The following is a 12,571-nucleotide window of genomic DNA, read 5'->3' on the forward strand; positions in this document are numbered from 1 at the left end:
TTACATTCTAATTTGCCCAGACAGTTGAGATACACGTTTATTTTCATGGCATAATTATTAATAGCACCTCCTTTCTTAGAACTGTCTCAGTTTGGATATTATATTAACACTTTCATTTAAAACACCATAATGTAAACACATAGCCCTTAAATCTAATAGTGGATCATTGGAGGATGGATTTGTATGTCCACCCAATCATTTCTTAATTGGAAAGGATGACAGAGGAACAGATTAACAATAAATAGAGTTGCCTGACCGTGGTTTAGAGCTTTTGTGAATTAGGAAACTAATAAATGGTATCGAATAATATATTCTACAGATCTTCAAGATCTCCTAGCCCTTGTTTTCTGTAATATGCTTCACCATTTCTGCTATAGTAAAAGAGTCTCCAGGGGCAAATGTCTATTTTTATTGCAGTTCCAGTGTACCATTTAATCTTTTTTTTTTTTTTTTTTACTTTTTTTTTCTTGATTTTTTTTTTTTTTTTTTTTGTTTTTTTAACTTATTCTTGGTCACAAGCCAGTAGTTTCTCTAAAAGTATTTGAAATCAGTGTCTAAACTGTTATCGTAGAAAGCTATTTCTAGAATGTTGGTAAAGGCCTTTGTTAGAAGTGTTAATTTTATTAACTACTAAATTGTTTTCCTGTGCATGATAACTTAAAAATGTTTTCAAAATGAAGAGCTATTCATAGCACAGTGCTTGGCAGAAAGTAAGATTGTGCTTGACATAGCCCTCCCCCCACCCCAACCCACCCCCCAGTTGTGCAGTTTGTGTTTTAAAGCAGTGATCTATAGCTAAATCACTACACGGAACATTATCCCAAAAGACTTTGGGATAGTCTCCTTAAAGAGATTCTGTTATTTCTGATATTTCATAAGATTAGCCACTTCTATATAAATGCCTCTGTTAAATTCTTAAATTATTTTCTTTCCTTGTTTTCTTATTTTAGTATTGAAACATTTGTCTTTATAAGGTATAGGATAAAAGCATTCTTAATTCTCTGACCATTTGTCATTTTCTTCCTGAAGTGGCTTATATATATAATATTTTTAAGGAATTAACTTGGATTTTACTGTGAATAAATGTTCAGTTACTTAAATATATCAAGTACAGTATTTTAGTATTGTGTTATCAGCTTTATTTTGTGTTTCTATATTTATATGAAACTTTTATAGTGAGATTATTTAAATGGAAGGAAAAGAGATTGTGTTTTATGGGGATCTTCGTTAGAGCAGAGTTTTGTTTAAAACGTTTATAATTTAAATACACATTATTTGCGGCCCAGGAAGATTGGAATATGCAAAAACTTCTCTTTTTAAAAAAAATAGCAGAAGTTAGTTTCCTTTAAAATTAAAAAATAAAAAAAGATAGGAACACGCCCAAATTGAATTCCCCCCTCAAAGCTACTGCTTCTGGTTTTTTTCCTGTTTTAGTCAAAAGTATTACCATTTACCTTGTTACCCAAAATTTAAAATTTTATCTTTTTTATCAACTCCCTAATTTGTATTTATTTTCTGTTGACGTTCCTGAATGTCTCTCAAATCCATTTTGTTTTTTCAGTTTTTGTGCCAGTACTGTTTTAATTCTCATCACCTTTGCCCTGTTGTTGTAATTTTCCTAAATTGATCTCCTTGCAGTTATTCTTACAACTTGAGTTGTTTTCTAAAACAAATCACTTGCCAACCCCTCCTTTCTCTTTTGCTTCAGTGTAATATGCATTTTCTTTAGCATGTCTTTAAGGTTCCTCATAATCTGACCTAGAGAGCTTTACCAGCATCGGCATTGACCTTCCTATGTCTGTTCCTCCACCTTACACCCTGTTCTACACCCTGCATTTTCTCATGTTGTGCTTTCCACTCACACTTTCAACCCCCAACACACAGAATCTTACCTCTCAGACCCAATTCAGGTTTTACTGTTTATTTTATTTTGGTCAGTTTTTTTCTGAGCTCTCTGAAAATGAGGTCACAGTGCCTTTAAGGAGGCAAACACAGATAGTGTGTAGTAATAGAAGTATATATAGGTTTAATTATGAGCACCAAAAGACTGGGCTAAGAGGGATGGATACCTTACAAATGCTTATTTAAATGCCAAATGCACATCTCAGAAAACCAGTCTATTTTTGTCAAATAAATATATCCCTAGGTCCACCTGCTCTGACTGTTAAGAAAGGTAGGTAGAAGGGAGAGGACCTGGATGAGTATCAGTTGAAATTGGCCAAATGTATACTTTGAGTAATTAGTGAATGATTGTAACAACACAATTTTTATGTGCTGTGTATGTTGCAATATAGGATAGAGCACAGGGCTTTGAGATTATTTCAGAAGTATTTGAGGGCCTTTTTTATGTCTCGTCCTCCATCTGTAGCTTACTGATAGATTACTAGTACTTAGTACCTAGGAAAAGTTGTGAAGTTCACTTCTGTTGATTAAGTGAAGTAAAAATGAAAATACATTTTCCACCAAGGAAGCTGTAAGGATAGATAAGAGGTGATCCAAGGGCAGTACTTGGAAGTAAAGGAAAATTTTATCAGTGTATAATTTTATTGTATTATCTGTATTGAGTTAGAGAGAAATTTAGTAAGTATTTTGAAGATTTTATAAAGAAATTCACATGATATTCAACTATTATGTATTTTGAAAAATGTAAAAAAGTCAGAAGTAGACTTTGATTTAATGTTTAGGTCTAGAATTATTAAAGCCAGTACTCAAACGTAAATAGGGAGTTATTTTTTATTAATGAGAAAAAATTAGGAAATAGGTCACTCTGAATTTTCATTAGCATTGATAACTAACTTGTTCATATTGGTGGTAAGTTTGCTTTCCTCTACATACTAGTTCTTTGTAATTAGAATAAAATATAAAAGTAATATTTTTTCCCTCCCAAATAGCTTTTGCCTACCAAAAAGTTTTGGGAACCTGATGATTCAACAAAAGATGGACAAAAAGGCATATTTCTTGGGGACGATGAATGGAGAGAGACTGCATGGGGACCTTCTCGTAAGTTTTTGTTGTATGTGAGAATCGTGAATTTACTTGCATTTTTTTTAAAGCGTCGCCTACTTTCAGACAGGAGTTGGAGAAAATTTGTGATGTCTTTGCTGAAGATTTTCTCAATCATTATAAGGCACATTTTGGGATGTAAATTAACCCTTATCTAATGGTCCACGTACTGATTAGAAGTTGTTGTCACAATAAGATTTTTTAAGAAGTTTTTTTTTTTTTAAGTTAAAACTCTGATGATAAAATTCTGAATTTCCATTAAAATGGAATATACATTAACGTTAGGAATTTTCAGTTTTAAATTGTATTAGAGGACAGTGACTAACTTTTTTTAATTGCAGCTCAGTCTAGCTTTACTAGTTTAGGCATTAGCTATACCCAGAAAGGAAGTAAACTCCCTTTGTAAGGTAGAATTTCCAAAAATGGAGCAGACTTTGAAATAAGTAGTGGAGAGAGACGTAGGTTCAAGAAACTTTTAAGAGAAAAGGAACTGGTATGTAAGGAATATAACTCACAGGAGTGACAGTATTTATTAGTAAATTAAACAGCATAGTTACATCCCTAAAATAGCACTGATTATATTTTCAAATGTTTCTGATTGGTAAAATTTTCACATTTCTATCAACATATATTTTACAAATAATTTTTTTCCTTTTATAAGTGAGTTTCATGCCATTTGCTAAAGCTATACAAAATGACCAAAGTTACATAAAAACAAATTTCGGGATGATAAGCAAATATACCTTATATTTTGAGTATAAATTTCCTTATTCAAGTCCTTTAATAGTTTTAAATTTTGTTATTTAAAATAATTGCCAAAAAGTTAGGAAATGCTAGAAAATTTTAATGATTAATACTCTACATTCAGAATTGAAAAAGATCAAAAGCTTCGTAACTACTAATTTCAACTAAAATTTCCTCAAAACAGTGGGCATTTTCTTTGCGTTCAACCAATATAGTAAAGTATTCTCCAAAGATAAATGAGATATCTTGCCCTCAAGGAATTTTTTTTCCTGGGTGTTAATTATAACCTATGTTAGATCAGACTCATAATATTGTAAATTATTCAGTTATTTGGGATACATTTTTCTCACAAAAGGCACTTTCTTTGCTAAAAATCACATGTGCTTGAAAACTTGGTTGATAGACATGCTGTGATTTTTTTTGTTTTAGAGGTCGAATGGTTAATTACTTTACTTACCAGAACCAGATATTTTTTAAAGCATTCCAAAGCAAAACATCTTGAACACAACATGGTAATGGAGATTATTTTCAAGATGGGTGGTAGGGAAATTATTTTTAGTATGTTATATTTGGAAAACAACTAATTCCAGCAATAAAATATTTAAGCAACATTTTTATATATCCCTGGTATTTTTTTTAATTATAAAATTAAAATTTATAATTTTAGTTAATTTCTTGTACCACTCCTCCCAACTTAACTTTTTTAGTTGTACGAATAAAATTTTGAAGACGAGTATTAGTTTTTACTAGGAGACATGATAAACGAATGGAATTATTTTGTTTACTAAACATTTATTGAATGCCAGGCATGTACAAATATGGATAACACATTCTTGTTCTAAAGGAACTGTCCTTCTAAGAAAGATTGTTTCTATCAGTGTCGGAGACTGCTTTCCACATATTTCCTTCTCAGCTGAGCTACTGCTGATTGTTAATTTCATTATGCTCTCCTAGCAGGAACATGGTGGTTTCTCTTAACTGAAATGCTCTTTCCACCTCCACCTATTTTTTTGCTCACTTTAAATCTTACCCATCCCTTTGGGATTCACTCTAAGGATGGGAAGCATTGCTACCCCATTGTTCTGTTCTCACAGTATACTGGATTCTTTTTATTATACTCTATTATGATTGCCTTCTTATTATAATCTCTTTGAAGGCAGGGACTGTCTTGTTTGTGATTGCCTATAAGAGACAGTAAAATCAATATTTGAACTGGGTGAATGAATGGGTATGTGATTGAATAAAAAACTGATTATCATGGATAAAGGTTCTAAAATAGATATGTTTTAATATGGTTTAGAAGAGGTAGCAATCACTTAAAATTTTTACACTTAATGAAACAATGACTGCCTTTGTGATAGTTTAAACCTAATACTGAGTATTGTACAGAGGTAGCTGACAGCTTATTGGTTCCTTTAAAAAAAAGGTATTTTTTGGCAACTATGAATATTGCTTCTATTTGTATCTTCTATTATATTTGTATTCCATTTGATCTTAAATTCTGCCTTTTTGTTGCAGAAATATGTAGAAAAGGTGTTTGTACGAGACGAATAATTTTTTGTCAAACAAGAATAAATGGAAAATGTTTAAACTTCACAGCATTTTAAAAAATATTCTTTAGATGATAGTTCTACACTGAGAATAGAAAAAACTGAGTGATATTACTGGTTTTTCCAAACTTATTTGTTTGTTTTTATAGCAGTAAAGCCATGTGTTCTACATTTGTCCAGTACATAACTGTGAGCTTGAGAAGTGCCTCTGCCAAGTTAGGAGTCACCTTTATTCTAGATTTTATCACCAAAGGTTTTTGTTTTGAATTGTTAATGAATTGCCAAAAGAACCTAATTGTTTAAAATTTCTCAATTACAGTTGATACAGTACTAGTTTCAGTTGTACAACACAGTGATTAGACATTCATATAACTTATGAAGTGATCACCCCAATAAGTCTAGTACCCATCTGACGCCATAAGTAATTACTACAGTATTATTGACTATATTCCCTATTCTGTACTTTACATCCCCATGAGTGTTTTTATAACTGGCAATTTGTACATCTTAATCCCTTCCCCTTTTTCACTCATCCCTTCCAATAACCCTCCCATCTGGCAACCATCAATTTGAAGAACTTTAACTTCTTAATAATAGATGCTTATAGGCAACTGAGCCTTTGGGTTAATTAATGTTTCTCCATTGACTTTTTTTGGTTGTTATTAAAAAAAAACAACCACCTTCACATAGACTTTTAACCTGTTTTTTACTGAATGGCTTGTTCTATCTATATTCTCAAGAAATGTGCCCAGGCCACTGAGTCTGAACAGAATTAAGAGCTTGTGATAAAGATTACAACAGTATTCAAAATAAAACAATATAATGGCTTTTTTTTTACTTTACTATATTTGCATAAGTATATTCGTTTAGTTTTAAAGTATGTATATGTAATTTGTGTTCTTTGTTCCAAACAGACCATTCAATGTCCCAACCTATTATGGTACAGAGAAGATCTGGACAGGGTTTTCATGGAAACAGTGAAGTAAATGCAATACTGTCTCCGCGATCAGAAAGTGGAGGCCTTGGTGTGAGCATGGTAGAATATGTGCTAAGTTCTTCTCCTGCTGATAAATTGGACTCTCGATTTAGGAAGGGAACTTTTGTAAGTATTTTGAATAAAGAAATATTTAATACTCCATGGTCATTTGGTTATCTTTTGTCAGTTTACATTTCTGGCCCTTCCTAGAGCTAAAGGAAATTGTGTAGCTGTTGGTGCTGTTGTCATATTCTCTTGGCCACATCTCGAAGTACATAAAATAGTAGAGCCACTGGGAATAATTATGCTCTTAACCATGTTACATAAGTCAAACTGTATTAATTAAAATATATAATTTACAAGACTAAAATTGCTTGTTTGTGGTAGTTGATATAAAAGTAACTAAACAATATCATCTATGCGTTAAGTGGGATTTTAATCATGTTTGTGGTGTTACTGCTTTTCCAGCCCCGCTATAGTTAAGGTTGCCTTAGCCCTTCTGTTATAAATCACTGGTTTGTACTCAATTTAATAAATTAGTTGACTACGAAATTAAAATAAGAGTCAATGCTTTTATTGTTTACATGCACTGTAGTGTAGTTTTAGGTCACCTTGTGGTGCCTTTTTTTGTGTTCTATTAAATATTCAGAATCAAACAGATTCTTTTTCCTCAGGGCACTAGAGATGCTGAAACAGATGGACCTGAGAAAGGAGATCAAAAAGGCAAGGCTTCTCCATTTGAGGAGGACCAAAACAGAGATCTTAAACAAGGAGATGATGATGATTCTAAAATAAATGGCAGAGGTTTGCCAAATGGAATGGATGCCGATTGCAAAGATTTTAAGTAAGATTTTAACTTTCTCAAGAAGAAAAGCATATCTCTTTAGGAATTATTACTGCTAGCTGATGTGACTGATTTAGACATTTTTTCCAATTTTGTTTTATTTCCCTTTGTACCTTGTGTTAACATGGAAGAAGGTTTAATTTTTTTCATAAGGAATATTAATGATTACGAACCATTAAAAACAAAATAGTTCTTTAAAACATTCAAACAGTACATTCCATTGAAGGAGTAATGTTAGAAGCTGCTGTTACTTTTCTACTCATATGGTAGTCTAAATTTTAACTTTTTCCTCCCTGCTAAAATTCAGTGAATTTTAGGTTTAATCTGTGATTTTTCTTGGCAAACTTCCTTTGGGTTGCTCTTGAGCACCTTTCTATGGAGTCTCCTCTTCTTTCTATCCCTGTATTGTATCCCCACCCCCATTTAACTCTTAATCTTAGAAATGAGGAAACATAATTAGCTCTCAGGATCTGTGACCTTTATATGAGTTGTGCTAATACTTAACATTCCTGAAATTAGGAAGTAGAGAACATATTAGAGACTTCAAAAAGTTAGCCTTAAGCTCAGAATTCTGTAAGTTGTAGCTCTTTAGTTGTCTCTTTATGGCAATTAAAGAAATATATATTTTCTTCTAGCCTTTGGTCTTAGATTAGGCAGTGCACATTTGTCTAAATATTAGTGAGTTGTTTCTTCATACTGATTTCTTGTACTTTAAATAGTCAAATGGCTTTGGGGCCTGTGCCTGAAAATGAGCTGTTTCTTTGAGATCTTGTAAACTGTGGAATCTCACTTAACTGAGTGTAGATACATGGGATGGTATACTTTTATATTATTTGCCTTTAATTATCAAAAGCAGAGTAACAGTGCCTCTTAAAGTGTCATTTGTATCTGTTCTAAGTGCAAAAAAGCATCCAAAACCAGTAAACCTCTTGACAAATTTAATGCTAGTCAGTTTTTTTAAATGCTCTTCTATTAAAGTTTTAGTCAAGGGCATGTATTTAAAACGGTTATATGTAAACCCTTCAGTGTATACATTTATAATTGAAGTGTTAATACACCATTAACTATAGCAAGAAAAGAGCACCACTGATAGCACAATGGCTTTTTTTTTTACTGTATTCTCTGCTTTTTGCTATATTAGAGTTGTTTTGTATGAAAAGCTGTACTTCTCCATTTAATATGAATGTCACATTGATTAGCATTCTCATTTTAAGTTTGAAGTATGGCTTTAAATTGTTTATGAATTATTTTTGATACAGTATTGTATTTGACAGTGTAAAAACATTTCAGACTAATAGCTTTGACCATATGGTCACTATACTAGCATATCATTAATATGTACATTAACAGATAAATCGTAGAAGTACATTAGTGGAGTAGAAGGGAAAGGAGTGAAAGAACTATAGCACGCTGCCTTTTTTTTCAATTGACTGATTTTAAAGAACATCCTTTCAGTTTTATTTTTTCTTCCCGTATATTCCGAATGGGAAACAAACCTTTAAAATAGTCACATGAAAAATTAGGTATGGTTAAAGGAGAAAGGAATTTAAAGTATTTTTTAATGTCGAAAGGACAATGGTTGATTTTTACATAAAATCTAAGTTTACATAAATATTTGGGAAACAATTTTTATAATTAATTGCTTAGTAAAATGCTTTGTACGTGTTAGCAAATTTCTCCCCATGTGAAGTACATGAAGTTGGGGGCAGAGTTACATGAGTGTAACAACTGGCATTGAAAGCCAGGTAAAATAGTTGCTGCTATTTATTTAATGCACTTATGTATGAATATACTATGAACTCATGGTTCCTCAGAAACTTCTTTCTTGAGAGGGAAAGGATCTTATATAAAATATTTTTGTAGCTGAAAAGAGACAATAAATGAAGATTGATTATGTCTAGAAATAAAGTGAAAATAAAGTTTAGACCATGAGCGATATTGATTAAAAAAAGAAGAGCCAATGCTTAAAATGTAGTCCAATATTAATAAATTTCTTGGGAAAGTTGAGGAGGCTAGTGAGTATAAAATGTTGGCTTTTTAATATGTAGAATTATACTTTTCATTTATGTGCATACTTAATTTTTGATAAGTTATACATTTTCATTTTCTGATGGTGTGATATCATAAAGATGGTTTTTGGAGAGCTGTCAAAGAGAGTTTTACAAGTAGTTTTTCTGTTCTTGTTAATTGGAACCACAGGTCATCTTTTCAGTCTCTTCAATAAGGAATCTGAGGCCTGGAAAATGAAATGATTTGCTCAAAATTTAAGCAGAGTCAGAAGTCATTCTCTTGTCTTAGTTCACTGCCTTTTTCTGATGTATCTTACCTTTTACATCCTTAAGTCCTGAATTTTGCCCTGAAATATTATTAAGTAGATTGTTATGGCAAAGTGATGTGCCGGCGGGCAGGACAGGAGTGTGATTAGGTGGTTTTTGGTTTTGAGTCTTTCCATATTTGTCACTCACAGTGTGCTATTCATACCTACTGTTCATTTTGTCTATATGAAAAAGTTTCAGGTAATCTAAGTGTAAGTTGTGGTACTGGCCAATTTTCTTATGTGTAAAATGAAGATATAATAGCATTATATATTAATGCTATTCAAATTGGGGAGAACATTAATAATACTTTTTAAAAATAAAACCATGTCAATTAAGACAATTTAGACCAAAAAAGTGTTACGAAGTAAAATGGTTAGTGGCCTGGGATGCCTAATTTGCTCTTTATATTTTACAAGCATTTGGTTTTCTTGATTTACCTACTATTTCCCATTTCAACTTTTGACTTGTTACTTTTATTCATAATGCCTTTCTCTTTTCTTTATATAGTCGTACTCCTGGAAGTCGTCAAGCCTCTCCAACTGAAGTAGTTGAGCGCCTGGGCCCCAATACTAATCCCCCAGAAGGATTGGGGCCTCTTCCTAATCCTACAACAAATAAACCACTTGTTGAAGAATTTTCAAATCCTGAAACTCAGAATCTGGATGCCATGGAACAAGTTGGTCTGGATTCCTTACAGTTTGACTATCCTGGTAATCAGGTACCAATGGACTCTTCAGGAGCTACTGTAGGCCTTTTTGACTACAGTTCCCAGCAGCAGGTAAAGCATATCTTCCTTTAAAGAAGCTCCTCTTAACTGTGCCCTGGTGTAGGCTGAAGTGCTGTGAGACATTGACATGAATAATAGGGGTGTTAACATTTAATGTTTTATTGACTAAAATGTCCTTGTAGTTGAGAAAGTGATCCACATAGGTTTAAAATATTCTATTCCCAGTTTTCTAAATAGAAATGAAATGCTTCGAGACTAATCTTTGTATTAAATATGTTTCCTAATAGCTCTTTCAGAGGACTAATGCACTAACAGTTCAGCAGTTAACTGCAGCTCAACAGCAGCAATATGCATTAGCCGCAGCTCAGCAGCCACATATAGGTGAGTCTTTGCAAGTTACCATTTTGATTAGACTGTTAGAAAATCTTGTTAAAGTGGTTAGATGTTTTGTTTTTCTTTTACTGAATGGTATCATTTCATTACTTTTTGAAATATCTCATTGAGATCAAAAATAGATTACATGGCAAGAGTAAAGATTTACTAGAGAAGAACTATTTCTGATTATTGTATCCTTGGTTAAATAAAAATGTAAATTGATGAAAGCTGTCAGCACATTTTTTTTAACAATGTGAAGTCAAGAGTCAAAACACTTAGAAATTCAAATGTAGTTTATTTGTGTCTATTATCAAATTAGAAAGTTTATTTTAAAAATTGTTTAAAAATAGAAATCCCAAGAAAATTTCTTAAAATATTTCATTACTTCATTTCTTTGGTCTTTGACCTTTAGTCCTTAATGTGAATTATTACAATTTGTTACTGCCAGAGTTCAAGCATTTGTATGTTGTCTATGTTGGGGTGTTTTGTTTGTTTTTTAACTTTTTATTTTGAAATAATTATAGATCCACATGAAGTTGCAAAGAGAGTACAAAGGTTTCCCACCCAGTTGTCCCTAAATGGCTACATCTTATATAATGATAGTACAATACCAAAACCAGGAATATGACATTGATAAATGTGTATGTATAGTTTTGTAATTTTACCATGTGTCCATTCATATAACCATTTTTATGCCTTTCTGATTTTGGCTAACCTTGATTTGTTTCCTGATTGGAAAAGATGTGAATACTTTCAACATAAGAATCTATGGAAGGGGAGATATGCTAAGTTGGTTCTTTTCTCTTTGATTGTTCCGTTTCGACCCAGGAGGCTTCCTAGGTCCCAAATTTTATTTTTGGTTTCAATTAATGATGACCACACATTTCTAACAACAGCATGCCCTCTGGACTTGTTTCTTTCCCCTTCTCTCCCAGCCGCCTCTATCCCTGTACTTCTTCCTTCTCATTCTTAGAAATGTACTGGTTCCTGTCTGTTCATGGGCCAGTGCAACACTTTTTATTTCTTGAGGCTTTGTGGTATGTTTTAATATGTGGCAGGCTAGTACACTTACTATTTCTCTTCCTTTTGGAGTTTTAAATTTTCTTTTCTTGCTTATGAATTTTAGAATCTGCTTATTTTATCTCCAGAAGATCAGGTTAAAATTTTAAATTCACTTAGGGAAAAATTGATATCTTTATGACATTAAGTACTCTTATCAAGAACATGTTTATATTTTTGTTCAGATTTGCTTTTTGTTGTTTATGAGTGCTTAAATTCTTCCCACGTAAGTTTGCATATTTCTTAGTTTGTAGATATTTTATCTTTTGCTGTAATTGTAAATGGCCTATTTTTCATTATATCTTTAAATTGGCATCTATGAAAGCTCTGGATTAGTATATATTAAATTTTATGAATGATATTTTCTAATAATTGAAGTATTCTTGTGTTCTTGGAATACAAAAGATTTGATTTTATCTCTCAGATTGACAATTGTTTAAAAAATTTCATTAATGTTACACTTGTGTGGGAGTGTGAGTAGTATTCTCATGTTCTTGACAAGAATGTAAATTGATACAACTTTCCTGGAGGATAATATAGAAATGCAGATAAAGAATTTAAAGATATTTGCCCATTTAAAAGTGAATTTTCATAACGTGGATAAAGAATTTAAAGATATTTGCCCATTTAAAAGTGAATTTTCATAAGTATATAATGATAATGCAGAGACCCATACACTTAAAGAATATTAGTAGCACGCTTTATTTACAGCAAAAGATTATGAACCATCTAAATATATATCTATAGTAGACTGGTTAAAATCATGTTACTTCTATGCAATAGAATACATACCGTGTCGCCATTAGAATAGGCTAGATAGGTAACTGTTGACATAGGGAACTATGGTTGGCAAGTGAAAAAAGCATATTAAAACCATTATAGCCTAGAATATAAAATGTATGAGAGAGTGTGTATGTACTTAAGATTTTAGGAGATATATATATTTCTACATATGTGCATATATAAACACATACA

General features: G+C 32.0%; 1 protein-coding gene across 1 annotated transcript in view; it reads left to right on the top strand.

Annotated features, from left to right (window-relative positions):
- PUM2 (pumilio RNA binding family member 2) overlaps positions 1-12,571 on the top strand; it is an 81,615-nt gene that overhangs the window by 20,667 nt on the left and 48,377 nt on the right. Inside the window, exons 3-7 of the mRNA XM_023528502.1 lie at positions 2,892-3,000; positions 6,212-6,399; positions 6,948-7,117; positions 9,943-10,213; positions 10,450-10,543. Of these exons, the coding sequence (XP_023384270.1) occupies positions 2,892-3,000; positions 6,212-6,399; positions 6,948-7,117; positions 9,943-10,213; positions 10,450-10,543 (832 nt within the window). The remainder of the gene's footprint in view (positions 1-2,891; positions 3,001-6,211; positions 6,400-6,947; positions 7,118-9,942; positions 10,214-10,449; positions 10,544-12,571) is intronic.

Source organism: Pteropus vampyrus, unplaced genomic scaffold (genome assembly GCF_000151845.1).
Source record: "Pteropus vampyrus isolate Shadow unplaced genomic scaffold, Pvam_2.0 Scaffold28, whole genome shotgun sequence".
NCBI lineage: Eukaryota > Metazoa > Chordata > Mammalia > Chiroptera > Pteropodidae > Pteropus > Pteropus vampyrus.